General features: G+C 42.9%; 1 protein-coding gene and 1 long non-coding RNA gene across 6 annotated transcripts in view; one reads left to right on the top strand and one right to left on the bottom strand.

Moving 5' to 3' along the window:
• Positions 1–19,177, bottom strand: part of LOC309624921 — a 999,471-nt gene that overhangs the window by 751,700 nt on the left and 228,594 nt on the right. The gene's annotated exons all lie outside the window — the stretch shown is intronic.
• Positions 1–19,177, top strand: part of LOC309624910 (OTU domain-containing protein 7A) — a 384,496-nt gene that overhangs the window by 183,610 nt on the left and 181,709 nt on the right. For 3 of the 4 annotated variants that reach the window (XM_082383633.1, XM_082383631.1, XM_082383630.1), the window contains exon 1: positions 13,314–13,422. Coding sequence is in view for 1 of the 4 variants with exons in the window: in XM_082383632.1 (XP_082239758.1) it covers positions 13,361–13,422 (62 nt within the window). In the remaining 3 variants the exon portion in view is untranslated. Of the gene's footprint in view, positions 1–13,294; positions 13,423–19,177 lie in introns of those variants that run through there. The other variant, XM_082383632.1, reaches the window with a different exon arrangement.

Raw genomic sequence — 19,177 nt, 5'->3', positions numbered from 1 at the left:
TTCCCAGTTTAATAAAGAACAGGAGAGTAACCATTTTCATTCCTGATGTGAAAAAAATTTTCATCTTGAATAAGAGATGTAATTGTCACAGTATAATTTCAACCATTTTGAAATAGAAAATATCCCCGCTGGAGAAGGGAGAGATTAGGAAAGAAGAACGCTTGGCTGCTATTGTTGGGAGAGCAAGCAAAGCCCTCTCTGGAGGAGCAGTAACAGGCCTGTGGGCTTGGTTATCACAGAAGGACCTTCAGGCAGGCAAAACGCCTCTGGGGCTCCAGGAACATGGGGATGAGCTGACCATGGCCTTCCAACAGCAGGATAAAATATCATTAGCACCTCAGAGCATCTCAAGAAGAGGCACAATGTCAAAGCTTTGACCTTGCATTCAGATTCTAGGTGACTTACTGCTGTGTGACCCTGGGCAGGTTACTTAACTCCTCTAGGCCCAGGAGAGGTGGTCATTAAAGTAGGCATGCTAGCCCCTGTGGCACAGAATTATGGTCAAATATAAGGATGGAGCAAATGGACTGTGGCTGGCATGTTGGAGACGCTCAAAAAATCCCTTTTCTGCTTCAAGGTCAAACAGAAGACTCTTCAATTTCAAGCAGCTCTAGGTCTGATTTTCTCAAAACCTGGTCTGCAGTCACCCCTGAGGCCCTAAAAGCACAGACCCTGGGCCTCTGCGGCCACGTGGAGGCACAGCCTGGTCCAGCGGGCTCCTCCCGACAGGGTTGGCCTGGCATTTTCCCTTCATGGACCCTGTCCTGCTCCCAGATCCAGGCACGGGGGAAGCAATTAGGGGCTGAAGGGCTCACTTCTAGGCGACAAGAGGCAACAGCTAGGACCCAGAGACCAGCAGGTGTGATATTTGCCTCTGGCTGTGAGTTGGTCTCAGGGGCCCCGTGTCAGGTTTTTCAGGGCAGAGCGGTACTGCGTGCCCTGCAGCCTCATGCAGGCCCAATTCCAGGCGGCCCTAGATGTGTATGAGGAGGTAAACGTCTGGCAGGTCAATATTGCCTGGTCGGTGACCACTTTTGTACCTTTGTCTGATTCCAACCTGCTTGAGACCCTGGGGTCTACTTTGCCCACCGCCCTTGAGGGGACAGGAGGACCCCCTCTTTTTCCCATGCTGCACCCGTTTTGTTCCTTTTGATAATAAAATGCTTGTAGGTTGCCACCTTCAAACAAACAAACAAAAAACAACAATGCCCCAGGGATGACAGAGCTGGAAGGGCAGGAACGGAGTGAGTGGCTGGGCACAGCTGGGTGCTTTGCTGTGCGGTCCTGAGCAAGCTGACTGGCCTCGGTTCCGGTTCCGGACCATCAGGTGGGGTGCTGTGACACTGCAGGGAGCAGAGCTGGGGACACGGGTGAGTACAGCCTCCCGGCAGCTGCGTCAATATCACTGCTTTGATATTAATCACTGCTTTCATTTACATGGGTCCCACTCCACTGGAGTGGGACCCATGTAAAGGATGCTGACACATCTTGTTAGAAGCTGGGGGGTTTCTTCATTGCCATTCACTGAGCACCTCCTGTACCCTTCCTACAAGGATGAAACTCTGGCTCTGAGTTGGAAAAGCAAGGCTTCGACTTTTGAAAAAAGTAGGGGAAATTTCAAGGTAATAAACAGTGGAAATGTGAAATTGGGACGCACCCACTGGAAATGCTTTAGATTGTTAAAGGAAAGGAAAACTCTCAAGGGCAGATTGCTCAGGGCCAGTTTCGTGAACCTGGTGCAGCGTGAACAGGGTATAGGAGTGATTCTGCAGAGCCGAGAGAGTCATTTCAGATCCTACAGAGATGGGCGCCCATGGGTTGTCCTGATGCCTTCCAGCCCGGCAGAGCCCACCAGGAAAGCCGCTGCCATCCTAGATGGAGCCCTAGGCCCAGAGCAAGCCCTCTGGCCTGCATGCAGTGTCCCCATGTGGTGACCCGGGTCACAGCCCTCCTGGGACACCCACCTAGTGATAGTCGCTGACCCACATATGAGTAAACTGATAAACAGGGTAATTGTAGATTATCCACAGAAAATAGAGAGGGTGAGTAATTGAGGATAAAGGTCGGGGCGTATCCTTTATAAAGAGTGGTCCTGGGAGGCCTCTCTGAGGAGGGAGCATTAAAGCCAAAGGATGAGGAGAAGCTGCCTTGGGAAACAGAGGGAAGGGGGCCTCTCTGAAATCCTGGTGTCACCTTGAGCCACCAGTGGGCCCCAAGGTTGGTGTGAAGTTCACATGGTGAGTGTGCTTACGCAGTTTAAAGCAAGTAGGGGGAAAAAGCTGAAAGAAAAAGTAGAGCTGAGAGGGGTTGGCAGGGGGGTCAGGAAGCATGCAGGGCATCGTCTTTGCAGGCGCAGTTCATGCTGCTGAGAATTCTCCTCCGGGGCGGTGGAAGGAGAGGTCGGTGCCCCCCCCCCCGCAGCCCCCTCCTCAGCTGCAGCCGTGAGAATGCCCTGAGGGAACTCATGAACACCTAGTCCAGGTGCACAGAGCAGTCACTCAATAAATACCACGTCCCTGCCCCTTCGCTTGGGAATTCCCCAGGGTGTAGGTTCCACGCCCAGCATCTCCTCTCTCTTCTCCGGGCCCCTGAGGCTCAGCAGGGAGCAGACTTCCCTGCAGGCCCTGCTCTCCCAGCCGCTCTCCTGTTTCAAGGCACAGGGTCTTCAGGGAAAAGATCCAACCTGCTTTATTTCTACCCCACCTCCCGCGGCTCCTCGCAAAGTAGGTGGTCAGTGAAAGTGTGCTGGTTGAATGATCAGCAAAGATTTCTTGCAGGATAAGGGACTTGAAGGGACCCTGGCTTGTGAAGGGCAGAGGGCCATTAGGATAGGTAGAGGGGAACCCGATTTAAAAACACAGCAGAACCTAGGTGGGAGTGGGAGGCACCAGGGTCTGGGTGGTCTGAGGGAAGAGGCCACCCCCAGGGAGGCCAGAGAGCCCCTGTGCGTGGTGACCTGCCTGGGGCCACCTGGAGTCTATCGGGCAGCCTCTGGGCAGCTGGCAGCCTGGCTACCCTACTGGGTGACCGCAGCTCATTTTTACCTGCTGTTTGCCAGCAGTCAGGCCTGGGAGCGTGCCTGGTCTTCTTTCATCTTTAGCCCCTCTCTGTGCATATATTTTTACTTTAGAATAATGTCACCTTACAGCTGTGAGCCCGCTTCCGTCCCCAGAGTATTTTCAGACGGCCCTCCCCATCGGTCTCTACCAGGACCCTTGGAACAGCCCAAGCCCGTGGTAATAGATGAAGCGGAGTTGAAGTGGCTTCCCAGGGCCTCACCATCACGGTGTCCAAGCCAGCCACATCCTGCCTTTCAAGACAGCAATACGGGTCTAAAATGGCTATTTGATTTTAGAAACTTGTCTTCCAGGACTAAAGTGCATGCAAAGCATCAACACACTTCCTTTTGGCTGATAGCCTTTCTCTCCCCTCGCTGTGTTCTTGATCTAAACTTGTTTTTAAATCACTGCAATGTTCTTGCATTTCTCTCTAGAGGAACTTGCATGTTGAAAATCACTTCAGCCTCCCAAATCTTTACATAATTTATTACAGACATATTTTGTGCTTGCAATATCTTACGGTACAAAAAGAGAATCTCCCTTTTGTTTCCAGAAGTTGTTACAGACTTTTCCTGAATTTAAATTTCTTGAAACTTTAGCCAGGACATGCTGCAAGTTTTGATTCCCTTAGAGAACTGGAAATCAAACTGGGTTCCAGGAGGACTGAGGCCTCCACATTTTTTCTGTGCCTTCCTGAGTGGCAGAAGAACTGAGTGGTCAGTGTGAATTAAAGCCCGTTTCATAGAAATTCACTTTTCTTTTAAAGCTCTTAGGAAGGCTAAGAAATAAAGCCTGTCCCAACACATGTGGGTGAAGGTTATGTGTGGAGGAGGGCCCTGCGTTTTTACAGCAAGCGAGCCAGGCATCCGAGGAGCACAGGCTCTGGGAGCCCAGGAGATGCTGGGAGGCACAGAGAAGCTTCATGAAGAACAGACATTCAAGCCGGGACGGGAGACCTCCCTCTTGGGGTTCTTGTGGGAATAAAAGAAATCCTGTGATGCATTCAGCCTGGTACCTTGTGTGTAGTACGTGCTCAGTAAATAGGAGCTGCAGTGAAAAATCATAATCATCACCTCTGCTAGAGTTTCTATGCCATCCACTAGCATGAAGTGGATGATGAACCTGGGGGAGAAATTATTTAAAATTTAAAATTTATGTTTTTGAAGTATAGTTGATTTACAATGCTGTGTTAATTTCTACTGTATAGCAGAGTGATTCATTTTATATATATATTTTTTCTTTCAATCAATTACAGTTTATCACAGGATATTGAATATAGTTCCCTGTGCTATACAGTAGGACCTTATTGTTTATCCATTCTATATATAATACTCAATAGTACTCAGTAGTTCGCCTACCTGATTCTGAAATATTATTGTGGGAGACTTTTTATCCCACCTGGCACTTCAGACAAAGGCACCTCTCTCTGTGGAGGCTTGAGAGCAGAATTGATCAGCCCCATGTGGTCCCGCTTCTGTGGGTCCCTTTCCACCCACCTCCATGCCTGGCACAGGCTTCTGTAGGCTCCAGGACCCAGCGCCAAGGATGCCAGGGCTGTGCCCAGGCTGTCTGCTAGCGGGTCTGCCTCTGCAACTCAGTTTAGTGCCTGGTTACTTCCTCTTTCGTCTTGGGCCCAAATGTATTGAGAAACAAATTGGTTGTTTGTCCAGACCACTGGGTGTTTTACACTGACAGGTTCGTGGTCCGAAGCAAGTCAGTAAAATTAAAATTTGGTACAACTAGCCCTCTTCTCTTTCACCTGGCCTTGACATTCCTTCTCTAGGAATCTTAGAAGTGGCTTTTTAAGATTGCTGCAAAATTTGTTGAGATTCTACTGGTTTTAAAGATTAATTACAGGCTAATTGATATTGCAGTACTGTCTGTCTACTTGTCCAGGAAATATTCTCCCTTTATTGGGTGTTCATTCATGTTTTTCAGTGGAGTTTTATAGGTTTTTCAGATGATTCCTATACCTTTGTTATTAGTCTTTTTCATAAGGACCTTTTAGGATTTTTTGCTCTGCATATGACTATTCTCTTTCTCTTTTTTTTATTATAAGCAATAGCATATGGACAAAGAAAGTGCATTGAAAACTATGTGAATGGTTTAGAGAACAAAATACACAGCCATGCACCCATCACACAGGAGGAGCACGGTTGTACTCCAGAATTCATGGATGTCCCGTGTCCCCGACCCACAGAGGTCACCCCTGTCCTAAATCACCTATGTTTACACAGATCTCCCTCAACTTATGATGCGGTTGCATCCTAATAAACCCATCGTAAATGGAAAATATCCCAAGTCAAAAATGCATGTAAGGACTTCCCTGGTGGCGCAGTGGTTAAGAATCCGCCTGCCAATACAGAAGACACGGGTTCGAGCCCTGGTCCGGGAAGATCCCACATGCTGCAGAGCAACTAAGCCCATGTGCCACAACTACTGAGCCTGCGCTCTAGAGCCCACGAGCCACAGCTACTGAGCCCGTGTGCCACAACTACTGAAGCTTGCGTGCCTAGAGCCCATGCTCCACAGCAAGAGAAGCCACCGCAATGAGAAGCCCGTGCACTTGCTACAACTAGAAAAAGCCTGTGCACAGCAACAAAGACCCAAAGCAGCCAAAAATAAATAAATAAATAAATAAACAAACAAATAAATAATGCATTTAATACACCTAAACCTACCAAAAATCATAGTTTTGCCCAGCTTCCTTGAAACATACTCAAAACACTTATATTAGCCTATAGTTAGGCGAAATCCTCTAACACAAAGCCTATTTTATAATAAAGGGTTGAATATCTCATGTAATCTATTGAATACTGTACTTAAATCAAAAAACAGAATGGCTGTCTGGGTCCAAGATGGTTGTAAGTATATCGGTTGTTTACCCTTGTGATGGGGTGGTTCACTGCCACTGCCCAGCATCTCGAGAGAGGATCGTACTGCTTATCGCTAGCCTGAGAAAAGATCAAAATTCAAGAGCTACCATATGATCCTGCAATCCCACTCCTGGCTATATATCCAGAGAAGAACATGGTTCAAAAGGATACATGCACCCCAATGTTCATTGCAGTGCTGTTTACAATAGCCAAGACAAGGATGCAACCTAAGTGTCCATCAACAGAGGAATGGATAAAGAAGATGTGGTACATATACACAATGGAATATTACTCAGCCATAAAAAGGAATGAAATAATGCCATTTGCAGCAACATAGATGGACCTGGAGATTATCATACTAAGTGAAGTAAGACAGAGAAAGACAAAAATCATATGATATCGTTTATATGGGGAATCTAAAAAAAAAGATACAAACTTATTTACAAAACAGAAACAGACTCACAGACTTACAGAACGAACTTACAGTTACCCAAGGGAAAGGATGGGGGAGGGACAGATTGGGAGTTTGGGATTGACATGTAAACACTGCTATATTTAAAATGGATAACTAACAAGGACCTACTGTATAGCACAGGGAACTCTTCTCAATACTCTGTAATAACATAAATGGAAAAAGAATTTGAAAAAGAATAGATACATGTATATGTATAACTGAATCACTCTGTTGTACACCTGAAACTAACACAACATTGTTAATCAACTATACTTCAGTATAAAATTAAAATTTTTTTAAATTTTGAAGTACGGTTTCTACTGAATGCATATAAATGTCACACCATCTTAAAGTCGAAAAAATGTAAGTGGAACCATCATAAGTCCGGGACCATCTAGATTGCCTAGCTAAACAGTGCCTGGATCTGCCTGCTATTTGCACTTTATATGAGTGGATTGTGTGCATTCTTCTGTGGCTTGCTTCTTTCCCTTAATATAGTTTATCTATCCAGCCATGTTGATGCCTGTAGCCACCATGCACTCATTTTCCCTGAAATTCGGATTCCATTCAGCGGTTGATGAGCATCTGGTGGTTTCTGTGCTCATAGGAGCTTGTGTCTGCCCTCTGGTGCATGCGTGTGAGGACCAAAGGGTGTGGGAGAGTTCCTGGGATGCAAGTGCATTACATCTAGGTCAGGACATGCAGTTTGCGCCACAAACAATTGCACCACGTTTGCCTTTGACCAGCATCAAAAGAAAGTTACATTTTCTCCATATTATTGTCCATACATGGCGTTGTTCATTTAAAATTTTTTCCCAGTCTGGTAGGTATAAACTATTATCTCTATGCGGTCTTATTTTTCATTTATTTTCATAAAAATTAGATTGTCAGAATTTTTTCCGTGTCTATCACTTTTTTGTTCTTTCATTTCTGCAAAATTTCTACTTATTTCGATGGCCCATTTTTCCATTGTGTTGTTTGTCTTTTCTTATTAAATCTTAGGAATGCTTTAAATCATCTGAGTACCATTCCTTAATCAGTGATATGTTTGGTAAATATCTCCTCACAGGATGTGGTCTGTCTAGTCACTTTCTTAACAGTTTTAATACTTTAAACGTGAAGCACTTTATAATTTATTTTAGCCGTACTTATCATTCATTTCCTTTATGGTGTGCTCTTGTTTGGTCGTATTTAAAAAATTCTTCCTCTAAGTCATAAGAAACTTCCTGTATTCTCTTCTAGAATTTATGTAGTTTAGCCTTAACTTAGAAATTTATTTTTGTATGGTGGGGGTCCAATTTCATTATTTCAATTTGCATAATCACTTGTCTTAGCATTGTATAGTGCAAAGTCTGTTCTTTTCCAACTGATCTGTAAAATCATCTGTCATGTATCAAATGTCCATATATATGTGATCCTTTTTCAGGTTTTCTATTCTGGGCCGCTTCTCTATGTGTCTATCCCTGTACCAATGACACACTGTCTTAACTTCTGTCATTTTGTGATGAGTCTGGTTACCCTATAGGGCCTTTCTCCACCTCACTCTTTTTCTTTGATGTGCATTGGACTTTGAGCTTCTAAATACACTTTGGAATTAATTTGCAAGTCGTACGCATGTGCACATCCCCCCATACCCTCCTACACACATGCCCTTTAAGATATTGCATGTAATTATATTGAACCTATAGAAGTATAATGTTTCCTAATCTATATCTCCACTTATTCAGACCTACTTTATCTCCATGAGGTTTCTGTGCACTTTTTGTTGCATTCAGTCCTGCATACTTTATATTGATGCTATTATAAATGGCATTTTTTGCTTGATTTTCAAATCTTTCTGGTTCACACACACAGAATTGATTTTGTGTATTAATTTTATATCTGAAAGCTTTTATTAACTCTAATAATTTATCAGCAAGATTATTTTCTATGTATAAAGTCATATTATCCACAAATAATGACAGGTTTCTCCTTTCTTTTAAACTTCTCATACCTTTTATTTTAATTAATTAACTTATTTATGTGTCCTTACTGCACTGACTAAGACTTCCAGGAGATTGGTGACCTTCAGTGGTGATAGTGTGACCTTATCTTATTCCTAATCTTAAAGGAAAGGCAGTTAGCATTATTCAACATTTCACCATTAAGTGTAATATTTGTAGTCATTTTTGGAAAGATATCCTATATCAGGTTAAAGAGCTTCTTTTCTATTCCTACTTTGCTAAGAGATATTTTCTTTTATCATGAATGAATGTTGAATTATATCAGTGTATATCTTTTGAAATGGTCATCTGATTTTTCTCTTTTATTTATAATGTGGTAAATTTATAAGGTCAGACTAGCCTTACACATTGATTTTATTTTGTTGACTATTAATATTACTTTAAGATTTCCATTTTTAATCTTAGAATAAGATAACTCACTTTGTCCTTTTATTTTTAACCTTTAGTTTTTAATAACAATCAGTTGATTAATAATCTAAATAAATACTAAATTACCATTTCTTTTAACTCACCATTGCTTATTGTATCTCACCTTTTCCTGTTGGATTTATTTTTCTTTTTATGTGAGTATTTTCTCTGTAAATGTTTTCAGGTGTCTGTGGACAATGAATTTTCTGAGCCTCTGTGTGTCTGCAAACATACATCACCTTTTGTCCATATAATCCTAGGTTCCAAATTTTACTCCCCTCACCCCCTGTCTTAAAATATATTTGTCTTTGAATGCTGTGTGGCCAATGGAACAATCTTTAATTTGATTCTCATTCTTTTGTGTGTTTGTTTATTTTGAAAATATTTTATTGTGGGAAAATATACATAAGATAAAATGTACCATTTTAACCACTTTTAAGTGTCCATTCAGTAGTATTAAGTACATTCACATTGTTGTGCAACCATCACCACCATCCCTTCCTAGAACTTTTTCATCTTCCCCCATTGAAACTCTTTATCCATTAAATCCTAACTCACAATTCCTCATCTCCCAGCCCCTGGCAACTTCCATTCTACTTTCTGCCCCTAAGAATTTAACTACTCTGGCTACTTCACATAAGTGGAATCATACAATGTTTGTCCTTTTATTACTAGCTTATTTCACTTATAATGTCCTCAAGGTTCATACATGTTGTAACAAGTGTAAGAATTTCCTTCCTTTTTTAAAAAATTTTTATTGGAGTATAGTTGATTTCCGATGTTGTGTTAGTTTCAGGTGTACAGCAAAGTGAATCAGTTATATGTATACATGTATCCACTCTTTTTTAGATTCTTTTCCCACATAGACCATTACAGAGTATTTTTTTTAAATTAATTTATTTATTTATATTTATTTTTTGACTGTGTTGGGTCTTCACTTCTGTGTGAGGGCTTTCTCTAGTTGTGGCAAGTGGGGGCCACTCTTCATCACGGTGCGCGGGCCTCTCACTATCGCGGCCTCTCTTGTTGCGGAGCACAGGCTCCAGACGCGCAGGCTCAGTAGTTGTGGCTCACGGGCCTAGTTGCTCCATGGCATGTGGGATCTTCCCAGACCAGGGCTCGAACCCGTGTCCCCTGCATTGGCAGGCGGATTCTCAACCACTGCGCCACCAGGGAAGCCCCAGAGTATTGAGTAGAGTCCCCTGTGCTATACAGTAGGTCCTTATTAGTTATCTATTTTATATATAGTAGTGTGCATATGTCAATCCCAATCTTCCAATTTATCCCTCCCCCTCCTTACCTCCTGGTAATCATAAGTTTGTTTTCTACATTTTGGAAGATCTAAATAGACATTTCTCCAAAGAAGACATATAGATGGCTAAAAAGCACATGAAAAGATGCTCAATATCACTAATTATTAGAGAAATGCAAATCAAAACTACAATGAGGTATCACCTCACACTGGTCAGAATGGCCATCATCAAAAAATCTACAAACAATAAATGCTGGAAAGGGTGTGGAGAAAAGGGAACCCTCCTACACTGTTGGTGTGAATGTCAACTGGTACAGCTACCATGGAGAACAATATGGAGGTTCCTTAAGAAACTAAAAATAGAACTACCATGTGATCCAGCAGTCCCACTCCTGGGTATAGATTCAGAGAAAACATAATTTGAAAAGATACATGCACCCCAACGTTCATTGCAGCACTATTTACTGTAGCCAGGACATGGAAGCAACCTAAATGTCCATCAACAGAGGAATGGATAAAGAAGATGTGGTTCATATATACAATGGAATATTACTCAGCCATAAAAAAAGAATGAGGGGACTTCCCTGGTGGCGCAGTGGATAAGCCTCTGCGCTCCTAATGCAGGGGGCCCAGCTTCAATCCCTGGTCAGGGAACTACATCCCACATGCATGCCATTACTAAGAGTTCACATGCCACAACTAAAGAGCCCATGAGCCACAACTAAGGAGCCCTGGAGCCACAACTAAGGAGCCTGCCTGCCGCAACTAACACCCAGTGCATCCAGATAAATAATAAGTAAATAAATATTTTTAAAAATGTAATAATGCCATTTGCAGCAACATGGTTGGACCTAGAGATTGTCATACTGAGTGAAGTAAGTCAGACAGAGAAAGACAAATATATGATATCGCTTAAATGAATTTCCTTCATTATATGGATAGATCTTATTTTGTTTATGTGTTCATTCATTGATGGGTACTTGGGTTACTTCCACCTTTTTGCTATTGTGAATAATTCTGCTATCAACAAGGCTGTACAAATATTTGTTCAAGTCTCTGCTTGAACAGATAAACCCAGAAGTAGAATTGCTATATCATATGGTAATTCTTTAAGTTTTTGAGGAACCACTATATTATTTTCTATAGAGGCTGTACCATTTTACATTCCCACCAGCAATGGAAAAGGGTTCCAATTTCCCTACATCCCTACCAACACTTGTGATTTTCTGTTTGTTTGTTTTTTTTAATAATCATCCTAATGGCTATGAAGTGGTATCTCATTGTGGTTTCAGTTTGCATTTCTCTAGTGATTACTGATGTTGAGCATCTTTTCATTTGCTTATTGGCCATTTGTATATCTTCTTTGGAGAAATGGCTATTAAAGTTCTTACCCATTTTTAAACTGGGTTGTTTGGGTTTTCTGTTGAGTTGTAGAAGTTCTTTATATATTCTGGATATTAATCACTTATCAGGTATGTGATTTGCAAATATTTTCTCCCATCTCATGGGTTGCCTTTTCACTCTGTTGTTGGTATCATTTGATACAAAGGTTTTAATTTTGATGAGTTCCAATTTTTTTGTTGCTTATGCTTTTGGTGACATACCCGAGATACCATTGCCAAATCCAACGTCATGAAGATTTTCCTCTATGTTTTCTTCCAAAAGTTTTATACTTTTAGCCCTTACATACAGGTTTTTTGATCCATTTGAGATAATTTTTATATATGGTGTAAGGTAAGGGCCCAACTTCGTTCTTTCATATGTGGATATCCAAGTTTTCCCAACACTGTTAATTGAAAAGACTGTCCTTTCCTCATTGAATGGTCTTGACACCCTTGTCAAAAATTACTTGACCATATATGCAAGGGTTTATTTCTGGACTCTCTATTTTATCCCATTGATCTGTCTATATAGCTGTCTTTATGCCCAGACCACACTGTTTTGATGATTATAGCTTCGTAGCAAGTTTCAAAATCAGGAAATGCAAGACCTTCAACTTTGTTCTTCTTTATCAAGATTGTTTTGGCTACTGATTCTCATTCTTTTGCATTTAGTGTCTTCCCATGTCTGTTTAAGAATTCAGCTAGGTTTATGAAGATGTGTGATTTATCCATGTGGATGGGAAAGGTCAAAGGAGAAACCAGCTGGGGGTCTGGAGGCTCAGGACCTGCAGGGACAGGATAGGCCATCCCCAGGCTCTGGGCACACCCCCTGACAGGAGCAATCCCTAGATGCAGGTGAGATCCTCAGACTTCACCTGGAACCTAGGTGTTAACAAGGAGGAAAGCACGGTCCCTGTAACCCATGTGGTATAGTCTCTGTAGGGTGCACAGAGGTGACCCAGCTGCTTCCCCTCACCTGTTCAGTCATGGCCCTCCTAGCTCACAAGCATCCTGGGGGTCTGATGCCTGCAAGAAAACCCCACATTGCACATAAGCAAGCGGATCTCAGGCATCAATATGCTGTTCATAACACTTGCCCCCATCACCACTGGGGATCACCTTGCACTCACCTGGACTGAGGTGTGGTCCACAGGGACCCTCCTGACTCAGGATGCTATCGATGACACTTTGACCCCACACTGGAGCCTGGTGCACCCCACCAGGAATGAGGAGTGGTCATGAGCCTGACCTCTTAAATTCCCTGAGGATCACATCACGATCCCGGCATGGATGATGAACAGATTCCTAACTTTGCGATTCCCCGTGGACTGTGCCACCTGAGGTTCTCCTGGGATGTCAGAAGTCGGGGTTCTGTCTGTGAGCCCCTCTGTGCACCTGCCCTGGAACATCAGCATAGCCCGTGAACTTCTCATGGCTCTGACCCCACAGTCACTTCTGTGAGTCAACACCCGCCTGGGAGACTTTTCCATTTATCCTGACCTACCTCCTAATGCCTGTATTTATTTAAAAATTAAAGGGTGGGATGGTGTGTGAAGGAGGGAGATTCACTATCAAGACCATTTCAAGTTCAAATTCTATCTTGATTGTGGTGGTGGTTACACAGTTGTATACATTTTGTCAAAATCTATATACTTAAAATACATGTATTTTATTGTATATAAATTATTTCTCAAAGTTAATTAAAAATTTTTAAAAGACCATTTCAAGTTCATACCAAATATTTTAAATCATTTTAAAATTTGAAATATACAAATTTTAAAATATTAAAAAAACTCTTAAATTTTAAATTCTCACTTTTAATGGAATGTGAATATTCTCTTTTATTCTTGTCTTTTCCAGAGTTCTCAGGGTCTGTGATCTCACGCCATTCACTGGGGCAATAATGGGCCATTTCCAGCAGGAACGATGCCGCGTTGCCCCGGGTGCCTAACTGCCACCCACCTCCAGAGAATCTCAGTGTCTGAAAAGTAAGTCCTGTGTTCATGGGGTCCCTTGGGACCGTGCTGGGTGGGCAAGGGCAGTCAACATCTCCAACAACAGAGCTTGTAGTGGTCCTGGGAACAAATGACCTGAAAATCAGGTTTAAATCCAGGGAGGAATGGTGTATTAATTTATCCGCTAAAGTCCATTGAGAGGAAATTGTGAAATGAATATCATGTTGCATTAAGATTTGTGTTTAGAATAGTAAACATTACCCTTAGAATGTGGCTGTAGTGAATGACCAACAGGTGATTTGATTTACGCTAGTGCAAAATTTATTAAGCAACTTTGTTGCCATCTGTAGCTATCATGATTGATTTTTTAAATATTACAAGAGCAATTTAAACAAAAGACAAAAGTCTCATCTTAACATATTAATTGCTTTTATTTATTTATTTATTTATTTAATAATCATCAAACTTGCTGAGAGACTAGATCTTTTTTTAAAAATTTTTATTTATTTATTTATTTATTTTTGACTGTGTTGGGTCTTCGTTTCTGTGCAAGAGCTTTCTCTAGTTGCGGCAAGCAGGGGCCACTCTTCATCGCGGTGCGCGGGCCTCTCACTATCGCGGCCTCTCTTGTTGCGGAGCACAGGCTGCAGACGCGCAGGCTTAGTAGCTGTGGCTCACGGGCCCAGTTGCTCCACGGCATGTGGGATCTTCCCAGACCAGGGCTCGAACCTGTGTCCCCTGCCTTGGCAGGCAGATTCTCAACCACTGTGCCACCAGTGAAGCCCAATTGCTTTTATTTTTAATGTTCTTAGTTCTTGTCCAAAAATAGAATTTTTATCTAGCTGATATCAGAGCATAGCAATTCTTTTGCCTTATGACTCTTCAAACAAGTATCTTCACTTTTTTGCCTACTTTTGTTTTGATAAACTTCAGATTTATAGGAAAATGGAAAAATAGTACAGTGAATACATATAATCTTCACTCAGAGTTACCAGATGTTTACCCAAATACACACGTGAACAGATACATACACACATGGAGAGATTGTAAATATGGATTTGTGTGTTATGGATGTGTGTTCAGTTTTTGTCTCTGAATCATGTGAATCATGGGAAAGTAAGTTGCAGACATCATGACATACTTTGCATATATCTCCTAAGTTCATAGACTGTCTTCTTCAAAAGTATACTATAACACCATTATCACTGTGGAAGTCAACACTGATAAAGCAGTATTATCTAATATATAGTCCTAATTCAAATACCCCTGGTTGCCCAAAGTACTCTTTATAACTGTCTTCCCTTATCTAGAATTCAATTACATGACATGCATTGAATCTGATTATGTCTCTTTAAACCTGAACCAAAACTGTTTTTTGTGATGTTGACTTTTTTTTTTAAGAATCTAACCCGTTTGTTTTATAGAGTATCTCACAGTTGTCTGACTGTTTCCCTCATGCTTAGCTCCAGGTAGACATCTCATGTATTTGCCTCACATCAGTGGTCCCACCACATCATCGTGACCAGTTCACCTGGCTAAGGTGATTTCTGCCAGAGCTCTCCTTGACATTACCATATTTATTGTTTTCTAATTAATAAGTAGTCTGTGGGGTGAGCTTTGAGACCATGGGAATATTCTCTTTCCCAGATAATTTTCACCCAATGGCTTTAGTATCCATTGCTGGTTGTATTATGATTTTTCAAGCCATGGGAATATTCCTTTTCCTAGATAATTTTCACCCAATGGCTTTAGCATCCATTGCTGGTTGTATTATGATTTTTCAGGCCATGGGAATATTCCCTTTCCCAGATAATTTTCACCCAATCGCTCAATCAGTGCATCAGACTTTCTTTCCTGTCACATAGTCCTTCATTTTTTGCTTTTTCCACGGCTGTGAGATATCACACAAGGGAGTATCTGGGTGGTCAAGAGAAGGACTCTGAAATCGCACCATCTAAGGTGTGCCCCTTGTCTCTGTCATACACTGACCGATGACCTTGGGCAAAGACTTCACCTCATAAACCCTCAGTGCCCTTGTCGTTAACTCTGGAGACAAGAGTAAGTCCTGCGAGAGGTGTCCGGCGGGTCTGGAGCCATGGTTGGTGCTCACCAGGTATTATTACAGAGGCAGGGAGGATGGCTAAGTGCCCATTGGGTACTGCTCCACCCCTGAGATGGTTTGTAAGCCATGAAAGCTGATTAAGACCTTTGGCCAAAAGGCTGATGAACCTGAACAACAGAGCAGAGGATCCCCCTGGTCTGAGTGCTCAATAATCGTTAAGTCCCTGCGGTTAGAAGGTTGCGTAGAGAAGCAAACTCACCATGGCAGGAAGCATCCATCAGCGAACAATGTCCCAATGAGGTGCCTCCACCCACTGTTCTGGTTACTTCTCACGCTCTCTGTCATACTCCCCTCCTCCCTGCCCCATGCCTGGACCTCCCTGGACTGCTCTCTGTTTGCATTTCAGACACAGGTTACTAATTGGACTTCTTGTCTGAAGGTTATTAGATTTCTTTCTGTTTAGATTAAGTCCCCATGGTTTTATTGAGCTCTCTGGCCATGGAATCTTCCTTGAGAATGTTTTAGAAATTTTACCAAGGAAATAGCTTGTGAATATACATGTGATTTACAAGCTACACATGGACATGGATTAGACTGGGTCTTAAGGAGGGAAAAAACGATTGCCGTTGGAGAACACTTCTAGCTAGAGTACCTTTAAAATGCTTCCTCCGTACATTTTACTTGTCTCGTTTTCTTCCCCACAATGCTTTTGTTTTCTTTTTTTTCTTGGATTGAAGTATAGTTGATTTACACTGTTTTGTTAGTTACTGCTGTACAGCAAAGTGATTCAGTTATACATATATATACCTTCTTTTTTTATATTCTTTTCTATTATGGTTTGTCACAGGCTACTGACTATAGTTCCCTGTGCTATACAGTAGGACCTTGTTGTTTATCAGTTCTCTGTATAAAAGCTTACATCTGCTAACCCCTCCGTCCCCCTTGGCACCCTTCCCCACAATTCTTAAAAGCAGATGAGGGCTGCTCTGATAAAGGATGCCTGTGGCTGCGTCCAACGTGCTTCCTGCTTGTCAGGCTGAGCTTGTGGGATGTCTCTGTGGTGTCACCTCTTCTCCTGCCTCCTGGGGTGATGCCAGCCTGGCTGGCCTGTGGTTAGCCAGGGCAAAGGCTAGGTCCTGCAGACCCGGGGGTGACACCTCTGTGTGGGGCATGGACCCCAGCCCAAAGCTCCCCTGAAGTCTCCCACCTCCTCCTTCCATTTTCCTCCTTCGTAGCCGTTCACGAGCCGGGGACCCTCTGCCTGGGTGCAGGTGTGACATAACGCTTGATGGGATGAGTGAAGCACAGTCGAAAATAAAATCTCTGCTTCTGCAGAAACGCAGAAGAAATCACTTGGGTTTCTTTGTTTTTTTTGAAATATAGTTGATTTACAACGTTGTGTTAGATTCAGGTTACAGCACAGTGATTCACTTATACATATATATATAAATATATATATTCTTTTTTTACATTCTCTTCTGTTATAGGTTATTACAAGACATTGAATACAGTTCCCTGTGCTATACAGGAGGTTCTTGTTGGTTACTTGAGTTTCATTTGAACACATGGGTAGATATATCAGGGCTGCCTCTTTTCCATTTCCCAAAGTGCACCCTGGGGAATTTCTGCCCACTTGGAAACCTGAGTTACCTGGTTTTGTGTAAGAGGCACACTTCTGACCAGTGTGCTTGAGGATGGCACGGAGGCGGCTTGAAGCCAGGGAGAAGCCCCTCTTGGAGAAGCCTCCTCCCAGAGGTTGGCAGGTCCTGGGCCTCGCGGGGGGCCTCCCTGGCAGCCCTGGGCCGGGACCCTGAGTCCCTCTCTTCCTACTCCCCTTTTTCCACTTCCTCGCCCCTGACGGGAGCTGCGGCGGTTGGGGTGGCAGGGGGGTTCCTCTCCTGCAGCTGCTTGCCTGAGTCCTATAGGAGCTCACGTTTTTCTGGGGCAAGTGTGATCAGCGCACTGTATTTGTCTGTGTCACACACACCCACACCTCCCCAGGAAGGATGGACCCTGCAACCGCCCCGGGCTAGCTGGCATATCCAGGCCGTGAGGAAGGGTGGCGGAGCCGGGGGCCTGAGGTCCACTTGGGGGACCAGGCTCTGCCCACTGGTGCCAAACTGTAGGGCCATGGCGTGGGGGTGCTGTGCTCCAACCATGTGAAGTGTCAGCCCGTGGGCTCCAAGGTTCCAGGGTCTCAGGGTCAGGTGTTCACTCCCACTCTCTAGCAGGGTGGTCACAATCCCCCCGTCTTCCCGGGGGGGTCAGCAGTGCCTGGGGGGGTTGTCCTCCCAACAAAAAGAAAAAGAATTATTGAAATCAATTGCCTCAAACGTGCTCTGACATTTCCCCCAAAGCTGCAATGCTTCTTATTTGGTCTTGAGCCAATGCTTCGTGTTTGAGTGAAATTGGTTTCACCATTCTTTCCTCGGGGGAGTTGGGCGTATATATTTTCTGCTTAAAAATGCCATTTCTTTCTTAACTCAAACAGTTGATCCCATATCTTTAACTTCGTATGCATCCATTTAAGTATAGAAACAACCTTTTAAAAATTATGAGTTCTTTTTTATTTACAAAACAGAAATAGACCCACAGACATAGAAAACAAACTTACAGTTACCACCGGGGAAAGGGGGTGGGGGATAATATCAGGAGTTTGGGATTAACATATACACACAACTGTATGTAAAATAGATGACAAGGACCTACAGTATAGCACAGGGAACAATACTCAATATCTTATAACAACCTATAAGGGAAAAGAATCTGAAAAAGTATATATATATGTATAACTGAATCACCGTGTAAAACAGGAATTGCTATCCTCATTTCAAAGGTGAAGCAGTGAGAGCCGGGGATGAAATTGATTGTCCCAGTTTATTTGCAGGCCTGTGTGCATTTGTATTTTAAGATAAGTGTTCCTAGTGACTAAAGATTGGAACTCGGGTATCCAAACAACACAATTAGTAGCTTAAACACGTTCAGTTCATAAATTTGTCAGGTTAGTATAGGAAGCTGGTTGGGTTCTTAAAAATCTACCTATCTCAATGTCAGCTATTATAAAATGTTCAGAGCCATCCAGGTTGATGGATGTCTATAAATGTCTTTTTCCTTTTTATTTGTTTGTTCCTTTGTTTAGGTAAACTGGCTTGTTCTGTTTGGAGAGATAGAAACTTAGATAAGACTGAATTTTACCAGTCACTAACACGTGAATATTCAACTAATAGGAGCCTGTTAAAAAGCCCAAAAGCTGAAATTCTCCTGTGCTTGTGAAATTTAATTATGTTTTAATGGAAAAGAACTATGACATCTACTCCCTTTTTTTCACTTACTGTAAGTATGCTGGAAACTTCCAAGTGTAAATGTCCAGCTCACTGGAACTTCTATCTAAATGTCCCTTAGACCAGGGGTCCCCAACCCCTGGGCCGCCGACTGTTAACGGTCCACAGCCTGTTAGGAACCAAGTCGCACAGCAGGAGGTGAGCGGCGGGCGAGCAAGCGAAGCTTCACTTGCTGTTCCCCATCGCTCCCCATTGCCTGCATTACACCTGAGCCACCCCTTGTTCATGGAAAAATTGTCTTCCACGAAACCGGTCCCTGGTGCCAAAAAGGTTGGGGACCAATGCCTTAGACAGCATTCCCCACCTCCTCCTTAACACACACACACACACACACACACACACACACACACACACTTATGCAAACGTGCATATATACTCACGCAAA

The sequence above is a fragment of the Balaenoptera borealis genome, assembly GCF_965194805.1.
Source record: "Balaenoptera borealis genome assembly, chromosome: 3".
Classification (NCBI taxonomy): Eukaryota; Metazoa; Chordata; class Mammalia; order Artiodactyla; family Balaenopteridae; genus Balaenoptera; species Balaenoptera borealis.
This window is presented reverse-complemented; position numbering and strand designations above follow the sequence as displayed.